The 21,292-nt window shown below is 42.9% G+C and overlaps 1 protein-coding gene across 1 annotated transcript in view; it reads right to left on the bottom strand.

Moving 5' to 3' along the window:
• LOC121282386 (TBC1 domain family member 30-like) overlaps window positions 1-21,292 on the bottom strand; it is an 82,128-nt gene that overhangs the window by 25,454 nt on the left and 35,382 nt on the right. The window contains exon 6 of the mRNA XM_041196105.1: window positions 1,995-2,163. Within this exon, the coding sequence (XP_041052039.1) occupies window positions 1,995-2,163 (169 nt within the window). The remainder of the gene's footprint in view (window positions 1-1,994; window positions 2,164-21,292) is intronic.

Raw genomic sequence — 21,292 nt, 5'->3', positions numbered from 1 at the left:
CTTGATAGAATGTGTCCTCTCTTGGTGGAATCTAGAACTAGGGGAAACAATTTAAAAATAAAGGGTCTACCATTTAAGATGGAGATGAGAAGGAATTTCTTCCCTCAGAATGTTGTTAACCTTTGGAATTCTCCATTCCAGAGGGCATCGGAGGTTGAAAATATTCAAGACCAAGTTGGACAGATTTTTGACTTACAAGGGAATCAAGAGTTATTGGGGGCTGGCAGGAAAGTTGATTTACGGCCACAATCAGCCATGATTTTATTGAATGGTGGTGCAGGCTTGAAGGGCGGAAGGACCTATTCCTTATGATCTTATGGTAAATTCCAAATCTCAACAAGGCAATATCATGAGGTGCCAGATGGGGGAAGGGAGTGAAAATCCAGTCTATGCCAATTTGCTCCATGTGCCAACAGGTTGGTGATAAGAAACATACAAACCGGCTCCTTTCCAACCCTGAAAAACACCACGTTGTACAACTGTTGAGGGCATAACACTGATCTAAACCTTGTCCTCATCCAATATCCCCACATTTCACTTCTCGGGGGAAATCTGGAGAGAGAACTATTGACGTTTTTTTTTTCCCCCTCTCACTAACCCAAAGCATTGAGATCACTTGTGGAATCCACCACTGCAACCTTGAGATTAAGGCAGGATTTTGAACCCTGCAGTCAAAGGGTGGGCTCACCCCCAATTACGGGTGGGCTCTCAAAACTGGAGGGCCAATCAGAGGCCTTGCAGCTTGAAGGGGGCAGCAGGCTGCTTTAGAGGGCGTCAGGCAGGCAGGCAGGGCCTCTAAGCCCGCCCGGAGTGCTGGTCCCTCTGATCTGCAGCCAGGAGACCCTCCAGGCACCTAAACTAACCCCTGCTGCCTGCAGGAACTTGGAGGCCAACTCAAAAATCCCAGCTTTATGGCTATGTCCTGCACCATGCAGGTAAGGTATCATTACCAACTTTGCAACAATCCAACATAATCAGCAACAGGGAGAAGATGGCATAGTGGTAAGGGCAGGATGAGAAAACTGGAGGTCTAGGACAATGCTCTGGAGTCATGGGTTCAAATCTCACCATGGGCAGCTCATGAAATTTAAACTCAATGGGCTGAATTTTCTGTTCGTCAGGCGGGCGGAGCTGACCCAATCGTGGGCAGACAATGTCACATGAGATGGGACATGTTCATAATTTCAAAAAAAACTTTATTAAAATTTTTAAAACCGTACATGAAACCTCACCCCGCTGGTGGATGAGGTTTCATGCTTTTTCTACTTCCCGCTGGGGCTCCTGGCCCGCCCGCTAACCTTAAGGTTGGACAGGCAGGTCCACTAATTACTTTAATTGATCTGTCAATGGCCTCAATTGGCCATTGACAGGTTGGCGGACATGCAGCTGATTTTGCTGCGCCCCCGCCTTCCTGAAAATTGAAATGGGGCGCGGTGACATCGGGAGTTCTGGCCGACGTTATCCCACATCATTTTACATGTCGGCGTGCTGGCACCTCCCCCCCCGTCCCCATTTGCCGATGGTAAAATCCTGCTCAATAAATCTGAAATTATAAAGCTAGTCTCAGTAATGGTGAACATGACGACTATCACTGATGTTGTTTAAAAAGCTATCTGGTTCACCAATGCCCCTTTAGGGAAAGAAATCTGCTTCCCTACCTGGCCTGCCCTACATGTGACTCCAGACCCATAACAATGTGATTGACTCTTAACTTCCTTCTGAAATAGCCTAGCAAACCACCCAGTTCAAGATAAATAGGGCTGGGCAATAAATGCAGGCCTTGCTAGTGATGTCCACATCCCGTGAAAGAATAAAGAAAAAAAATGCTTTATGTTAATACAAATATTAAATATCTCCTGCTGTGTTTCATGATCTACATCAAAGTTTGCCCAAAGAAACGTCTGTGAAACTGAAAACACCATATTTTCCAATTAACCATTCGGTTGGTTTTATATGACAAGGACAATACTGTATTTTTTTTTCTCAGAACCTACCATCATTGGTTTTCTTGGCTGCTGTGCAAAGACGGTCCAGATATTGTGAAAGTTCAGGAAGCTTGATTTTTAACAGGTCATGGAAGACTGCAACATCAACAGTCAAAGCACTGAGATTGTTAGCAAAATAATTGTCTGGAAGAACTCTGTCAAGTAGATAGACCAGGACCTTGGAAGAAAATGAAAAAAAAGAGCATATGACATTAGTTAATGCTAACAATGAAATCTTTCCAATACAGCAAAGGAATACAGTGCTAAAACGTATAATTTTTAAAATTATCTTTCAGAGCTTGCACTCTCCAGTCAGGGAGTCAAGTGTACATTGGAAATTTGTCCTGTCAACAATGTAAAGCTGGTAAGTTACCTCTATCTTTCTAACACTTCACTCAAACGGAATCACCCATGTGTGTGTGGAGTGTGTTTTTCTGTCCACTTGTCTCCTGAAAACACAGACTTTTACTGGGACACTAGAGGCTTTTGCCACTCTCCAGTGCTTTGCCCAAGCGGCCATTCTTCATTCTATGAGTCTAGGCAATGTGTGTCACCAGACTATCCAACTGTGGACAGCTTCACAGCTGAGCCCTCTCCAAAGCTCAAAGCCATGCACTTTCCAGATAGAGTCATTGGATAATGATTAGAAGTGGGGACCTTATCAGATATTCTGCGAGAAATGTTGACTTTGGACTATTGTGCATTGATTCATCCATCCTTTATTATAAATGGGAGTAGAACGTTGCAAAGGGACATTGATAGATTTAGTGAATGGGCAAAACTGTGGCAGACGAAGTTTAAATGTGGGAAAGTGTGAGGACATTTCTTTCAGACCTAAGAAAGGTAGTTCGGAGTAATTTCTAAATGGCTCAAAGCTCAAAACTGAGGATGAGCAGGAAAATTTGTCAGCACAAGTATAGAAATCACTAAAAGCTATGGGACAGATATGAAAATACTTAAAAAGGCCAAGAGAGTGTGCCTCAAGAGGGCTGGAATACAAAGGAGTGGAAGTGATGTTACAGCTGTGCAGAACTCTGGTGAGACCCCACTTGGAATACGGTATTCGATTCTGGGCATTGCACCTCAAGAAGGACATGCCATAAATCCCGGTGTACAAGTCAAACATGTTTATAAGACAACCCAATTTTTTGGTGTCAAAAGTCATACTTAGGCCGAGACTTAAGAGGATAAGCCTACCCCACTTTTTTGCTAAGTAACGCTATACTCACATTAGGAGTCAACCTCAATTTTTCACCTCAGCATGATTCACTCACCTTAGAAGTCAAAAAATGGGATCAAGCAGGCGATATGGGCCGTGTTGCCAAGAAGATGCATGGGGGTTTAAGATGCCCACACCAGAGCAGATCGCACATGGCGAACACACACAAATGGTTCCTCCAGCAAAATGAAAGAAGAATTATGCTGGTTTCAAGCTAAAAATTGTAACATTTGCTACCTTGTCAAATAACTGTGCTGCAGCGAGGGAGTTCAGTGTTAATGAAAAACTGGTGCAAGAATGGAAGAAGGAGGAATCCACCCTGAATAAGACCAAATGCACCATGAGAACAAGGACCAGCCACTGGCCTGATCTTGAGAAGCATGCATCGGAATTGGTCCTCAAAAATCGTCACCAGAAATGCAATGTGTATTTAAGCACTTAGGCTGGGCCAAATCAAACGCCGAGTCCAGCAAAGATTTCAGAGCATTAGCCAGTTGGTGTAGCCGTTCTAGGCAATGAAAATGTCTAGATTTGCAGCAGAAGATCAGGATTTCTAAGGCTACCAAAAGACCTCGATGGAAAAAAATTACCAGTTTCCAGTGATTCGTCATCAGACAGCAGTAAAATCGAGTCCCCTTAATGTCACATCAGCAACATGGAAGAAATGCCCATGAAGGCCCAGCAACCAAGCTGTGGAGTGGTACAGTTCAAAATCAGTGAAAACAACTGGACATGAGAAGACAGGGTACACGGTGGTACTAGCCTGCATGGCCGATGGAACCAAATTAAAGCCTATGCCAATTTTCGAACATAAAACCATGCCAAAAATGAAGTTCCCTGCAGGAGTTTTTGTGCATGTCCTTGACAATGGTTGTATGGAGGAGGATGGAGGGAAGTTGAGGGTTGGTAATGCATAGAACAGGCATATGGGTGGCTTAAGCAAAGAATGCAGCTTATTTAGTGTGGGGCCTGTTCAGATCCGATAAAATTTATGAAATCAACAGGCGCCTGCAAAGAAATAACACTCAAATGGCAGTTATACCAAAGGGCCTAACATCCATAGTTCAACCTTTGGATGTGTGCCATTCAAGGATCACATTCATGGTGAATGGAATGGGTGGATGTTAACAAAGAAGACAAACCTCCACAAAGAGTGAAATTGTGTGTGCTGCCCCACTTGAAGTTTTGTGTGGCTTCATCATCAAATCGTGGAATGCTACTATTGCACAAACTGTGATCAGGTTGTTCAAAAAAAAATACAGATTATCCAATTCAATGGATGGAGAAGAAGATGATTTGTTGTGGAGTGATGATTCTGAAACTGAAAGCACCAAATCTGATCGAATTGGGACCGTAACGATGATGCCGTAGGCAAAGCAACTCAATGGGCAGGATTTTGCCCTTGATGAGCGGGCGGGCAGCCGATTGCCGCCACCGAAATGGGCCCCGCCACCATTTTACGTGGGCGGGCCAATTAAGGCCTGCCCAGCGGGAAGTGCTATGCGCTACCTGTGCGCGAGGGTGGGGGGGGGGAATTCCCCAACTGTGAGAGTGCGCTCTTTCACGCATGCACGCGAAAGAGCGCACATCTCCCCTGAGGCAAAGTGCTGCCTCAGGGAGAGCCCTGAAAGGCAGTGAAACATTAAAAATAGAAAAATAAAAAAATCATTAACATGTTCCCCTCATGTGGAAATGTCACACGAGATGGGACATGTTAATGATATACACTTTTTTAATTCCAATATCAAATCTCATCCCGCCACTGGATGAGGTTTGTAAAAAAAATCACTTACCCGCCTGCCCGTTGGGCCCATGTGCTGAGCCGAAGTTCACCTGGGCCCCTCAAAATCCTGGTCGATTGGAGAGTTAATGGCCTTAGCAAGGCCTTTAATTAATGACGGGCGTGCGTCCCGCTGCATAGCGCGCGCCGACTGAAATATTGCGATGCCGCGCGCTGACATCGGGACGCTCGCAGGACATTTTAAGCGCTGGCGTGTGGACTCCGCCACCCGCTCACCAGCCAGAAGATTCAGCCCAATGAATTTGATGAACTCTTTGCATCAGATGCCGAAGACAATTAGCTTCATGGTTTTTAAAACATTTTGATTGTGGTTAAAGGTATCCCCCGGGAATGAATTCATTCAATAAAACATGTCACATTGATTTAAGTTGAGTTACCAATGCGTCTTTCTTCACATTTCAAAATGGCAACCACCTACACCAACACTGGCGGTTCACATTTTATACTTGGCGTATAAGTCGATCTTCATTATTGGAGGGATTTTTCAAGGCTTCAAAGGCCGACCTATTTGCCATAATCTATAGTACTAGTCTTGTAGTGGGACTAAAAGTGTTAAATTATGATAATAGGTTGCATAGACCAGGCTATTTCCTTTAGTATAAAGGATTAAAGGGTGATGTAATTGAGGCATTTAAGGTGATTAAAAGATTTGTGAAGGCAGATAAGAGAAACTGTTTTCTCTGTTGGGTATGTGAGGTGCCATAACCTTCAAACTGGAGCTTTGCCGTTCAGGGGTGATGTCAGGAAGCGCTTTTTCATACAAAGGAACTCTCCTTTCTAAGATGCTGTTCAGGCTCGACCAATCAAAAAATTCAAAATTCAAAACTAAGATTGTTAGAATTTTGTCAGGCAAGAGCTCAAGGTGTAAGGGATAACCTATCAGCATGGATAGAAGATTGGTTAGTTAACAGAAAGCAGAGTAGGCATAAATGGGTCATTTTCAGGTTGGCAAGATGGAACGACTGGAGTGCCACAGGGATAGTGCTGGGGCCTCAACTATTTACAATCTACATCAACGATTTGGATGAAGAGACCAAATGTATAGTTGCTAAATTTGCGGATGACACAGAGTAGCTGGGAAAGTAAATTATCAAGAGGAAGTAAAGAGTCTACAAAGGGATATAGATAGGTTAAATGAGTGGGCAAAAATTTGGTAGATGGAATATAATTTGGGAAAATGTGAACTTGTTCACTTTAGAAGGAAGTATAGAAAAGCAGCATATTATCTAAATGGAGAGAGATTGCAGAACTCTTGAGGTACAGAGGGATCTGGGTGTCTGGGTACATGAATCACAAACAGTTAGGTGCAGGTACAGCAAGGGATTAGGAAGGCAAATGGAATGTTGTCATTTATTGCAAGAGGAATGGAATATAAAAGTAGGGATGTTTTGCTACAGTTGTGGTGAGACCACATCTAGAGCACTGTGTACAGTTTTGGTCTCCTTATTTAAAAAAAGGACATAATTGCATTTGAAGTAGTACGGAGAAGGTTCACTCGACTCATTCCTGGGGTGACGGAGTTATCCTATGAGGAAAGGTTGGACAGGTTGGGCCTGTATCCACTGGAGTTTAGAAGAATGAGAGGTGATCTTATTGGGGGGAGTCCAGGAGTGGGAGTGGGTGAGCTTCCGGGGTGTGCCGCCATTTTACGTGGGCGGGCCAATTAAGCACTATGCGGGCGGGGCGGGATTCTCTCAACCGGGAGTACGCTCTTTTGCACATGCGCGTGAAAAAGTGCACAGATCTCCCTGAGGCAAAGTGCTGCCTCAGGGAGATCGGCTCACATTTTAAACTTTAAATAAAGCAGACAAAAAAAATTTCCCTGTTATGTCCCCTCATGTGACACTTTCATCTGTGTTGGGACAGGTCCATAACTTTCATTTTAAAATATCGCGAGATTTTTAAATCCTCATGAAAGCTCATCCCGCCCGTGGATGAGGTTTGATGCTTTTTCAGAAGCTCACTAGGACTCCCAGCCTGCCCGCCAACCTTAAGGTTGGGCAGGCAGGTCCATTAATGACTTTAACTGCTCTGTTAGCGGCCTTAATAGGCCGTTGACAGGTCGACAGGTGCACTGCCGACTCGGGAGCGCACCCGCCGAGCTGAAAGTCTGAATGACATGCTGTGACGTTGGGAAGCATCCTCAATGTCACCCCGCGCTATTTTATGTGTCAGTGAGTGGGCCCCGCTCCTGCTCGCCGACCGGAAGATACAGCCCATATAAAGATCCTGAGGGGGCTTGACAGAGCGGATGCTGAAACGATGTTTCACCTTGCGGGAGAGACCTGAATTAGGGAACACAGTTTAAAATTTAAGGGTCTCCCATTTAAGACGGAGATCCCGTCTCTCCCAATTTTCATTTCTGTTGAAGTTAATGGGAATGAAAATTGGAATGGTTTGATGTCACCCATTTCAAACTATCGCCTCCTTTACCTCACTAGAGGTCACTTGCAGCAATGCCAACCTCTATAAAGAATCCTGTTGGGCTCAGCTAACATTCCATACATCGGGAGTTAAACCAGGATCTTTCAGTCCGTATGGTTTAGTACTCACTGAGCACTGCCTTTTTCATTAATGCCGTGTTTTAGGATGTGCAGGAGAAAAAAAATGAAACTGCTGTTGCAGTGCATTGCTGAGCTAAGCAATCATAGATCATATGGCACTCAGTAAATATTTCTTGCCTAATGCTATGGTCTCTCTTTCTGTGTCTTTGTTGACTAAACTGCTGGAGGACAGAGGAGGCAGTGGTTAATGTGAGGACGAGAGAGGAGTGGGCCACATGGCCCCTCGCGCTTGCTCCGCCATTCAATAAAGTTAACGCCTAAACTTCTACAAGAAATCTTCTGCCCTGCCGTATCCCCATATCCTTTGATTCCCAAAACTCTCTTGATTTCAGTCTTGGATATCATCATCGACTGAGCAACCACAGCCCACTGGTGTAGAGAATTCCAGAGATTCGTAACACTCCAAATGAGGAAAATACTGATCATCTTTTTGTTTTCACGGAGGAAGAAATTTCTATTGATAAACAGGAAGTTGGATTTGATCATTTAAAAAAAAGAATAAGACTGACATATCAGAAGAAAATAAATGGTGGAAGGGGAATCGAAAAACAGAACACTGGCCAAAAAAAAATCCATCTGCTCTCCAATAAGGGAGCTGCAAGACCATAGCGTGAAATTCTTCCTCTGCTCTACAAAGAAATGAAATACAAATAAATCCTGAAAAACACTCAACTGGTTTATGAGGAAATATTCTGCTCGAATCATGACTTGCCTACACTGCAGATCAAATAGGCAATTTGCAAATCACTAAACCATAGCCACACAGTACGTCAGCTGAAGCAAAAACGCTTAATAAGATATATATATATTTCACATGAAGTAATTAGATTGATAAAATAAGTTGATTTCTCCACTTCAGCACTGGAATTTTAACTAGAAACAGGTGGATGCCTCATTCACTGATGCAAATTAGGATTAAGTTTAGGTTGCCAGGACTCTAACACCATTTTCGTCTCTGTCCATTTTGCTACCAACAATTCAATCAACCTGCTTGCAAACTATATGTGGTACACATCAGGAGGTATCTAGTTCCAGCCTATTTTTTAAAGGGACCTTCAGTTTCATGAAGGGGCCTGGACAGAATAGATATATTTAAATTATTCCCACTGTGCAAGGGTCAAGAATCAGAGGACAGGGATTGAAAAGGTGATTGGCAAAATAACCAAAGGTGACATGAGGAGAATGTTTTTTTTGTTTTAAAAACGCAGCGAGTTGTTAGGATCAGTAATGCGAGTGTGACCGAGGCAACTGTGGCTTTCAAAAGGGAATGGGATAATTAACTGAAAAGAAACAATTTGCAGGATTACGGGGAAAAAGCAGGTGAGTGGGACTAGCTGAGTTGCTTATGCAGAGAGCTGGCACAGCACAATGGGCTGAATAATCTCTTTTTGAGCTCTAACCATTCTAGACTTTGATTCTCTAGGCTAAAACACTGCAAAGGTTTGGGAAATATTTTGCTTCTATTGGTGATTTATTTGTTTGTTCAATTATTTCAAAGTGGCCATACAAAGCGGCTTTCTGGCAATGCCCCGCTTTCTTTGTGGAGAGAACCTTCTGGAAATTCAACTCCAGTAAAGATACCAAGAGGAAGGGGAGGTGGAGCAATAGGAGGAAGCAGAAAACAAAGTTCAGCCACAGGAGATCAGACAGAAGGAGACACACCTGCATAAATCCGTAACTTCCTAACAGGGTATATAGACCCTCGGCATCTTGGCTCCAATTCATGGAGCAGCAGTGTGAAGGATGTGATTCTCTAGGGTGACTTATCGAGCTATGTTGACTCCTGCAACAAGACATGCAACCCACATACCACAGGCAGCACTGAATTCTCTGTTCCTCCCAAAGTCATTGCAGCACCCCAATCTTGCCTTTAGCTTCTTTGAAGCTCTCAGAGGAGACCTTCATCAGTCTCCAGTTCATGCCTACGGGCTGGAAAATGTGTTTACAACAGTGAATGCTTTCCATGGATGAAAGGAAGCAGCAGGATAAGAGTTAATGGCTCACACAGGTTGCAGGCTTTCCATCAGACTTCCTCACTGGTTCCTTCAGACAACATCAAAGCTTTCAGGAATCGCATGGGCTTCCATTCCATTCATATGGAACTACTGTGTGATCATAAGAACTGCATCAGGTCTGTGCCTGCTTCGCTGGCAGCTGCCATACTGCTTTCATATCGTGGTAGTCATACACCCGTCAACATTTTGCCTTTGTACAGCAAGTGAGAGCTTAGCTGTGGGGACACAGGGTTTTTTCCAGCACACTTGGCTCGGCTCCAAGTGATGGCTCAACTGTGTTACAATCCGATCCACAGTCCAACTAGTGCCCTCATTGAGCAGACCACTGGTGTCCACAAGCAACAATTCTGCCCTTGGACAGATTTGCTGGCTTCCTGTAATACAGCCACCTAGACCGTTCCATATGACACTCCTGCATATATACGATACTGATACCAACACAGGCAATACATGGAGCCACCTTTCGGAAGGACATTCTCAAATGAAATGTAGAAGAAAATTCCACCTTGGCCTCACCACCATCTTTCTGTTGTGTATTGCACAGATAAAAGATTAATATGTGGATTCACAGCTGGCAGCTATTATTGAACTAACTTTATATTCACCTCCCCAACAGAGGGGACAATATAATAAAATTCTCAGATATTGCAAAAAACGATAAACATCTCATTGGTACATTTGTGTATGTATACACATAAATCAAACGGGACTAAACCAGTTTAGCTGGCTACTTGAACTCCATTTACATGCACCACTTTCTTTTTGTCCTGAAAGGAAATCACTGTCTGGCCACAAGGATAGAATTATGGATTCTCTAGCCAAACAAATTTGGTTGGAGAAGCTTCTAACACTGAGTTTTTTTTTTGCTGAGAAGTAGGCTTACAAATTTGATCTTAGAAAAAAGCCTGTTTGTACACGTGGGTGGAACGACCTTCAAAGATGACCACGCCAGCAAATAGGATTGGGTAACCGGGAGAGTATAGCCAAGGCCGAGAGTCCTTTAATCCATATGTGGAGTGGCTAGAGAGGTTTTTCACTGCTAGTAATACCTTTGATGATCCTGATAACGCAGCTGTTAATCAGGTAGTGCAGGAAAGGAAAAGGGCAATCCTTTTGAGGGAAGCAGGCCTAGAAGTGTTTGAAACCGCAAGAACTTGCTCACCCCTGTTAAGCCAAAAGACACACCGCTGTTAGACATTTCACGTCAAGCTTGAGCAGCACTACAATCCCAAGCCATTGGAGATTGCTAAAAGTTATCAGGTTGGAGCAAGGATTCAGTCACCCGGTGAGAACATTGGAGACTTTATTGTGGCTTTGAAAAAGCTGTCCATTCATTGTAATTTTGGACAATTTTCAAAAGGGAGCATTACAGGATAGATGTGTGTGTGGTTTAGAAAGTGAACACATGCGCAGCAAGCTGTTGACGTTGCTTTCGACATAGCCTGCCAAACAGCATTGCCCTTGGGCATGGTGGAATATGACTCAGGAGAAGTCAGAGTTCACAACACCAGTTGTCTTTCAAATTAAATAAGCTGCAGCTGAATAAGCAGAAGGCCCTAACAACAGCAATTAGTAGTAGCAGTGGTATGACAAAGTCCTGTTATCACTACTTAGGCCAATACTGGGCACAGAGCTGTCCATTTGTGAAGTCAGAGTGCTACAGCTGCAAGGTCATCTTGCCAAGACATGTTGAAAGAAGGTAAAAAGTGAAAATGCTGGCTGGGGGAAATGGCAGTCACTGCCTAAGGAGCTGCAACAGTTGATTAACCAGGGCGTTACCATCCGAGTCAACTTGCCAACCAACCAGCGCCCCTTTTCTCCTGTAGTATCAATTGTTTTGAAATTTAGCTTTCTTGCATTGGTCCTGATGAGTCTAAGCCAAAAAGCTTCAGCAGAGTGTCTCCCTTTTCAGAAATATTAATGTTCTGAGCTTTTTTTAAAATCACACGAATCAATTGCCGAATTAAATTCTCTTAATTTTACAAGTCTTAAAGTTTGTTTTAAAGATTACTTTAAAAAAATTATAGTCAAAAAATGTGATAATTCAGAGTTAGGTCTATTTTGGTGTTGATTTTTTTTCTATTGATATATATAAATTGAATACATGTATTTTATTTATACAGGTATATGAAAATTATGCATTCTTCCAGAGTCATGAGGCAATTTGCCGAGTATTTGATTTAGAAATGGCGAATTTTCATCTTGTGGCTCCCAATAGTTTTTATTTTGGGCAATTTTTTTTCTTTTAAGGTTCTTTAGGTAAAGATATTTGCTGATTGCTTGCCTGGAAGATCTAGAGCAACAAAAGCATGGGAACACCACTATTTTAAAATTCCCCTCTAAGGAGCACACCATTTTGACTTGAAACCATGGCAGGATTTTCCAGCTGCCAAACGTCAATGGGCTTCTGGCTGGTCCACCGCATTCCCCACAGTGGACCCCACCATAGCAGGGCTGGAAAATCCCATTAAATATCGCCATTCCTTTATCATCACTGGGTCAAAATCCGAAAATTCCCATCCTAACAGCACTGTGGGTGTAGATACATCACATGGACTACAGTGGCTCAAGAAGGTGGCTCACCACCACCTTCAAAGGCAATTAGAGATGAGCAATAAGTGCTGGCCTTGCCACTGACGCCTTCATCCCATGAATGAATAAAAAAATAAATACAAGCCCTTTCCCTTTTCCAGTCCCCTGCACCATTTGCAACAGAGGAAGATTGCAAAAGATTATATACTTCGACTATCCCTCCCTGAGTATCTACTGTAACTTACTATTTGCAGGTGGATAACAACAGGCTGAAATTTTATATGCTTCTCTGCATTATTTGCCTCCCTGCATTGTTCCTGCACTATCATTCTGCAGAACAGAATGTTGATGTATTTAGATACCACATGATCATATTGGGCCACTTTAAAGTCAGTTGGCTTCAGTCATTAACTGGAGCACAATGGGCACATGCAACACACGAAAGGATAAACAGAAGCATCAGGCGCAGATACATTGTGTTTCCCTGATGCACGGAGGCGATTCATGTCCCCACTATAATGCAAAACTGTAAGCTGTTCCCGTGAGACCAGTGCGGCAGACAGTCTCATTACATAGTAATAGCCAGGAACACAGTAATAATACAAAATACCCTCCAGCACATTATGTGTACCATGGATGATTTATGAATATTGCCACCTTGCAGAAAATGGACACTGTCTCACTGATTTGTTTTGAATCAAAGCTCTCTGCCCTCTTTCAAACATTAAATGACTTAAATAGAGCGGTTTTGATTTGGTAATAGTACCAGTGTAGCAAGATGGCTATATTTTACAGATACAGACATAAGAATCAGTGCCGACTGAACAAGCTTATATCTGACAGTTGTCTTCAGGGTTAAAAACAGAAAGATTGTAAATGCACACCTGGTTAATCAGCATTTCAAAGAGAAAGATGGGTTACTTTTTTGGGTGAGGTCCTCTGTATGAACTGGCCAATTGTGAAGAAAAAGATCACACTTAAAACATTAAGCCATCCTCTCTAAGAAGCTGATGGACGCGCTGTGCATTTTCAGCATTTCCGGTTTTCCTTTCAAACTTCCAATGTTCAGGATTTTCTTAAAGCTTCCTCAGAATCCAGCTTAAATTGAAAATCCACTGTTACCTGGGAATTAAATGTCAAAGGAGATTTCTTTATTCGAGGAACAAATTTATTTCAGATAAAGGATTTAGATAAAATTAAAACCTTTTCAACCTGTAGTAACAGAAGCAATCAAATCGCTATGATGTACAATTTTTTGCAACATGTAGCAACATTATATAGGGATTCAGAGATGGAAGTGTTCAAAGTCTATGGCACAATACAAAGCCGGTAAATTCCCCCATAAAAGCCAAAGCTCCACTTGTGTATATAAAGAACCGTGGTCAACAAACAAGGTAAGGGACAAGTATCAATTTAAGGGAATAGGCTTACACAACGGCAAGGAAAATTTGCAAATCCAGTGGACTGGGGAGGGCTGTCATAATCCACAAAGGAATATAAAGAAAACAACAAGAGGTACAAAAGGAAAATACGTTTTTTTAAAAAGTGAAGAATATCAAAGCTAGCAGTATCAGTTTTTATAAATATATCGAGAGTGAGTAGTAATGGGAAATGTTGGGTCCATTATACACAGGTGTTGGCAAGGCTAAAATGAGAAATAAATAAACGACAGACCTATTAAAATTAGCCAAGGAGAGGAAGTTATTGGATTTAAAATTTAAAAAAAAGGCAAGGAAGGAAGTACTGGCTTTAAGACAGACATCTATCTTCAGGACCAGATGGTTTCCATCCATACAAGGTGGTGAAGAAATTGTAGGTCCATTAGTCATAAAAACTCTCTTCAGAAATCATGCCATTGGATTAAAAAGCTGCAAATGTTTTAAGAACAGAGGGAGGAAGAAACCAGGTAACTACAGACCTGTTACTTTATCAGTAGTTAGGAAGTTACTGGAGTCTGTGATCAGGGACAGAGTGACAGAGCAATTGGGCAAATATGAGTTTTGCTGAGAGAGTCAGCATGGAATTGTGAAAAGTAAGCCAAGTTTGGCTAATCTAGTTGAATTCTTTTGACGTGATCACTAGCACAGTTGATGGGGCAGTGTCACGGCTGTTGTCTATAGACTTCCGTAAGACATTTGATGAGGTTCCACACGAGAGATCAAGGAAAAAGGAAAATCCACAGATTGTTGAATGTGACATTCAGCAAGGATCTGGACTAGAATCTCACATTTTCTTCATATATATCAATTACTTGAATAAAGGAATAGAGTTGTATATCCAACTTTGTAGATGACACAAAGTTAGAAGGCACAGTAAGTTGTGCACAGGAAATTGCAATGGGGCACGAAATTAAATGAGCGAGCAAAACAATGGTTGAGAGAATTGTTGGAGCTACAGTTGCCAAAAGAAGTGCAGCTCCACTAACATAACAAGAAGCTCAAATGCTCAACACCATCCAGGACAATGCAGCTTGCTCAATCGCCATTATATCCACCACCTTAAACATTGACCTCCACCACCACAGGTGCACAGTGGCAGCAGTGTGCACCATCTACAAGGTGCACTGCAGTGACTCGCCAAGGCTCCTTTGGCAGCACCTTCCAAATTTGAGGACTCTAGCAGCTAGAAGGGCAAGGGAAACAAATGCATAGAAACACTACCACCTGCAAGTTCCTCTCAAAATTGTACACTAACCCGAATTGGAACCATATCACCAAGTCCTCATTGTTGCTGAGTCAAAATCATAGAACTCCCTAACAGCACTGTGGGTGTACGTACACCAATGGACTGCAGTGGTTCAAGGCAGCAGCTCACCACCACCTTCTCAAGAGTGATTACGGATGGGCAATAAATGTTGGCCTAGCCAACGATGCTCATACCCCATTAATTAAAAAAGATGGAGCTCAATGTGGGGCAGTAGGAAATTGTTCATTTTGAAACCAGGAACAACAAATTGGAATATTTTCTAAATGATGAGAGAATAGATGGAGGAGTAAAATGATTAGAGTGTTCACATATACAAATCATTAGAAGCTAGTGCGCAGGTAAATAAAGCAATCGGAATCAGAATGATACAGCACAGAAGAAGGCCATTCATCCATCAGGCCTGGGCTATATTTTTGAAAGAACCATGCAATTAGTCCGACCCTGTTCTTTTCCTGTACCTCTGCAGTTTTCTCCCTTTCAAGAATCTGTATTTATCCCCTTTCCTTTTGAAAGTTATTACTGAATCTGCTTTCAGGCAGTGCATTCCAGTTCATAACAACTCACTGCATAAAACAAAGTTCTCTTGAACTCCCCTCTGGTACATTTTCCAGCTATCTTAAATCTGTGTCCTCTGGTTATCGATGCTCTTCCTTCTGGAAATAGAGCAAGTAAGGAGAAACTATCAAAAACTTTAACGCTTTTGAACACCTCTAATCAACCCCCTCCAAACATTCTCTGCTCCAAAGAGAATGGCCACCATTTTCCTAGTCTCGCCATCTAATTGACGTCTTTCATACCTTCGCCCATTCTAGTCAACTTCCTCTGTATCCACTCTAAAGCCTTGACAGCCCATCTAAAGTCTGATGCCCAGAATTGGCCATAATACTCCACTGGGGCCTAACTAATGTTTTTATAAAAGTTAAGCATAACTTCCTTGCTTTTGGACTCTATTATGTCTCTATTAATAAAGCCAAGGATCCCATATGTGTTTTTAACAGCCTTCTCAACTTGTCCTGCCACCTTTAAAGATTTGTGAAGTACCCGCCCCAGGTCTCCCAGTTCTTACATCCTCATTAAAATTGTACCCTTTAGTTTACATTGCCTCTCCTCATTCTTCCGGCCAAAGTATGTCTGCCCATTCACCAGTTTCTCTATGTCCTCTTGAAGTCTGTTCCTGTCCTCCTCACCATTTATTACTTGGAGTTCCGTGTCACTTCAAATTGAAATCTTGTCCTGTATACCCAATTTCGTGTCATGAATACGTTTTTGTTGTACGCTGCCTCCGTCAAACCCCATCTAGCTTTGGGCACTGTACCTCAGGAATGCTATTCTAGTTATGGCGGGGGGGATGTTCAGCGCAGATTCATCAGAATGGTACTGAGCCTGAAAGGGTTAAGTTATGAGAACTGGCTGCATAAACTTGGCTTGTATTCGCTGGAGTTTAAGACTGCACCTGGTCTGACCAAAGTGCTTAAAATGGTAAAGGGATTTGACGGAGGACATACAGATAGAGCTATTTTCCTTGGTGTGTTTCAAAAATAAAATTTAGAGTAAGGCCATTCTGAAGGAAAATTAGAAAGCACTTATTCACACCAAGCAAGCTGGAGCCCTCTTCACAAAAGGCCAGAATGTTGGGTCAATTTAAATTTTAAGACTTAAAACAATATGTTATTGATCATTAAGGAATGTGGATCACAGGCAGGTAAAGGGAATCGAATTACAAATTAGCTGTGATCTTGTGGGAATGGTAGAACAGACTCGAGGGGCTGCCCATGTTCCCAAGAAACTGAACAGTATGATTTTCATTTCTTAGCAAAAACTGATCCAACAATACGCCAACAGTAACGACTATAGCCAAATGTCGCCTTAATGGTTTATATGACTCAAAGTAAGCGTTTTGGTGAATGAGAAGGGGAACTGCAGTCTGGCTCTGTGCAGAGTCTGTGTTGTGACTGGTTTACAGATAGGGCTGCAGTGCAGGGAATAAATTCAGTTGGTGAACATGTCATTGGCAATTTCTCACTCTGATGATCAAAGCCCTTAGCCATGCAGCCAAATAGTCTTGTGAATAAATAGTTTGACCATTGAAGCCCTCAAGATACTTCATCTATATCAAGAAAAACATTACCAGAAATATTAAGGGATAGAGAATTCAGGTGTGCTCATTGCAAGCAATGCAGGGCATGAACTCTATGCCTGAATGGTGAGGCTCAAGATGCCCTCCACCACTCCAAAGTCACCTCAAAGAACTGGCTGCTGAAGTCAATGAAAATCAGATAATTCAGAGGCAGGAGTTGGGGGTGGGGGAGGGGGTGCATACTCAGGCCAGGAATTGGGATATAGGAGGGCGAGGAGGAATCAAAGGCCAGGGAAAGGAACGACAATCAGGGAGTCAGGATCTTGGAGTCCAGGGAGAGGCTAGCCATGGCAATCGGGGTGTTATGGGGAAGGCAGTTGAGTGGAAGTCCATTTTTTTTTAAATGTAGGTTCTGGAAAAACACTCAAACATACGAATTAGGAGCAGAAGCAGGCCACTCAGCCCCTTGAGCCTGCTCCGCCATTCAATAAAATCATGGCTGATCTGATTTTAACCTCAACCCCACATTTCCACCTACCCCCGATAACCTTTCATCCCCTTGCTTAGCAAAAATCTATCTACCTTTGTCTTAAAAATATCCAAAGGCTCTGCTTCTGAGGAGGAGAGTTCAAAAGATTCATGACCCTCAACATTTCTCTTCATCTGTCTCAAATGGGTGACCCCTTACTTTTAAACAGTGACCCCTAATTCTGGATTCTCCCATAAAAGGAAACATCCTTTCCACATCCACCCTGTCAAGACCCCTCAGGATCTTAAAGGTTTCAATCAAGTTGTCTCTTACTCTAAACTCCAGCAGATACAAGCCCAGCCTGTCCAACCTTTCCTCATAAGACAACCTGCCCATTCCAGGTATTAGTCTAGTAAGCCTCCCCTGAACTGCTTCCAATGCATTTATATCCTTCCTTAAATAAGGAGACCAATACTAAACGCAGTACTCCAAATGTGGTCTCATCAGTGCCCTATATAATTGAAGCATAACCTCTATACTTTTGTATTCAATTCCCCTTGCAACAGATGACAACATTCTATTAGCTTTCCTAATTACTTGTTGTACCTGCATACTAACCTTTAGCAGTGCATGTACTAGGACACCCATATCACTGAATCTCACAGCGCTGCAATCTCTCACCATTTAGATAATGCTTCTTTTTTATTCTTGGACAATTTCATATTTGCTCACATTACACTTGTACTCCATTTGCCAGATCTTTGCCCACTCACTTAACCTATGTTCCTTTGTAACCTCATGATGTCCTCTTCACAACCTACTTTCCTACCCATCTTTGTATCATCAGCAAATTTAGGAACCATACTACTGGCCCCTTCATCCAAGTCATTTAGATAAATTGTAAGAAGTTGAGGCCCCAGCACTGATCTCTGTGACACACCACTCGTTACATCCACCAACCAGAAAATGACCCATTTAAGCCTACTGTTTCCTGTTGGCTAGCCAATCTTCAATCCATGCCAATATGTTATCCCTATACCATGAGCTTTTATTTTCCACAATAACCTTTGACGTGGAGCCTTATCAAATGCCTTCTGGAAATCTAAGTACAGTACACCCACAGATTCCTCTTTATCCACAGCACATAACTCCTTCAAAGAGTTCCAATAAATTGGTTAAACACGATTTCCCTTTTACAAAACAATATTGACTCTGCCTGATTGCCTTGATTTTTCTAAGTGCCCTGCCATTAATAATAACTAACAATTTCCCTATGACAGATGTTAATTTGCACACGGTTCAGATAATAATCCTGAAATTATTTCCTTGGAGGTTCTGCTTTCTAATTTTGTGCCTAGCTTGTCATACTGACTAAGCAGAACTTCCATCCTCATCCTGCCTATGTCATTGGTACCTACATGGACCACAACCACTGGATCCTCGCCCTCTCACTGCAGGTTCCTTCCCAGCTCTGAGCAGATGTTCCAAACCCTGGCACCAGGCAGGCAACAAAGCAGTCTGGACTCTTGCCCTTTGCTACAGAGAACAGTGTCAATCCCTCTCACTATACTGCCGTCTACTACCACCACGTCTTTGCTCCTCCTACTTGGATGGCTTCCTGTACCACGGTGCCATGGTCAGCTTGCCCATCCACCCTGCAGCCCCCCACTCCCATCCAAACGAGCTGAGAGGACCTCAAACATGTTGGACAATTGCAGAGGCTCACATTCCTGCCCTCTGGGTCCCCTTACCTGCCTCAGTCAGAGTCACACACTCCTGTCCCTGGCCACTGACCAAATCAGAAGACCCTATCCTAATTGGTGTGACTGCCTCCAGTATAGAGCATCCAGGTAACTTTCCTCCTCCCTGATGTGTCGCAGTGTCTGCAGCTCAGCCTCCAGCTCAATGACTCTGAGCTGAAGTTTGTCAAGCCGCAAACACTTATCGCAGACTTGTTTGCGTTGGATCATAATGTTATCCAGGAGCTCCCACATGCTGCAGCCTTGACACATAACCTGTCCTGCCATTTTTAGTGTTTTAAATAATTACTTAATTATATTAATCACATTTATGTTGCTTTCTTAAATATTTTAAACTTTATCACCAATTTGTGTACTATTTTAAATCTTAGGGATAGAATAGAACTTACCCACTTACCAGATACTCACCAAACAGCTAACTCCTTTCCCTGAAGTAGAGCAAGAACCAATTTCTAAGGGGTGAGAAAGACAGAAAAAGGAAATGAACATGTCTTTCTCCCCTTTCACCAAACTCAGGTTCAGCCAGTTATCTAATTAACTACCCAGCTCCTACAGCTGAGAGTGAGTTTACCCTGCCTAAACTGCAAGAAGGAAAGAATTTAGCCTGCTTACACAATACTTTCCAGTTACTGCTAATTACAGACTAGATTAGATTTTAAGAGCAAAATTAACACTTAAACTCCCCAAACTCCAAGGGGAGAATTTTCTCCTTGTCGGCAGGTAGTTGGGGGGGTTGTTGTGAGGGGGCAAGTGGGCACAGAGCTGATCGGTGCCCCTGATTGGCTGGACGCTGCCATTTTATGTGGGTGGGCCAATTAAGGCCCGCCCAGCATGACGCGCGCCCGGAACTGCTGTGCACTTCCTGTTCCGGGGGGGTGGGGGGGGGTTTGCATGTGCGCAAAAAAGCACAGAAATCTCCCTGAGGCATGGAGATGCCTCAGGAAGATTAGTTTTAAGTTTAAACAGTCTAATAAAATGTTGTAAAAGTTTTTATGACATGCCCCCTCATGTGAAGCTGTCACACGTGCATTCATTTTAAGAAAGATTTTTCAGAAAATTTTAAATCATTCATGAAACCTCACCCTGCCCGTGGATGAGGTTCCATGAAAAATGCGAAGGCCACCTAAGCTCTTTGCCTGCCCCCCGCCAACCTTAAGGTTGGATGGGCAGCTCAGCTGATTGCCTTAATTGCTTTTTAACAGGCCTTAAAAGACCTTTGGCAGGTTGGCGGGCGCGCAGCCGAGTCGGCGGCGCACCCACCGAACTGAAAATCTAAATGACGTGCGGTGACATGGAGACGCATGCCCAACGTCACCCCGCATTATTTTACGCCTCGGCGAGCGGGCCCCACCCCCACTCGCCGAGCCAAAGATTCAGCCCCAAGTCTTCATTCAGCTGGCCCAGCTGCACTCTGTTTTCTCCCTACCTTCCACTTCCTGATTTGCAGCTATTTCTGGGATGTTACTTGTATCCTCTAAAGTGAATACCAATGCAAATTATCTGTTCAATTAATCTGCCATCTCCTTATTTTCCATTATTATTTTCCCAGACTCACTTCCAATAGGGCCAATGTTCATATTATTAACTCTTTACTTTTTTGATATATAAAAACTCATACTACCTGCTTTTATATTTCTAGCTAGCTATCTCTCGTACTCCAATTTTTCCCTCATTAGTCTTTTAGCCATTCTTTGCTGTTTATATTCTGTTCAATCTTCTGACCTGCTACCCATCCTTGCGCAATTATATGCTTTTTTCTTCAAGTTTGATACTATCTTTAACTTTTTTAGTTAAACACAGATTGGGGGGGGGGTCCTCCCATTGGAATTCTTGTTTATTGGAATGTACTCCTGCTCCCTATGGCTCCATGTTCAGGTAAGTAAATTTCAAAAACTCTTCAGTAGCAGTTGGTCCCAACTTCTGGCTTTACAGAGGCAAACCAGCCTGGCAATATGGGCCTGAAACAGGCAATAAACACCAATATTTGCATTTGCAATGCCTATTTCAGGCATGGACACTGTGCAACGTTCTTATCCTTTCCCAAGATGACACCTGGTGTACTTCCAGATCGAAACGTCTGCTACTTCCTGCCTACCACATTGGGGCATTAATAGACCAGTTAGCACCTGATAATGACCAACGTTACAGCCATGTATATCTTTGA

This window comes from Carcharodon carcharias, chromosome 9 (genome assembly GCF_017639515.1).
Source record: "Carcharodon carcharias isolate sCarCar2 chromosome 9, sCarCar2.pri, whole genome shotgun sequence".
Classification (NCBI taxonomy): domain Eukaryota; kingdom Metazoa; phylum Chordata; class Chondrichthyes; order Lamniformes; family Lamnidae; genus Carcharodon; species Carcharodon carcharias.
Note: the sequence above shows the minus strand (reverse complement) of the source record. Positions and strands in the feature narration are given on the sequence as shown.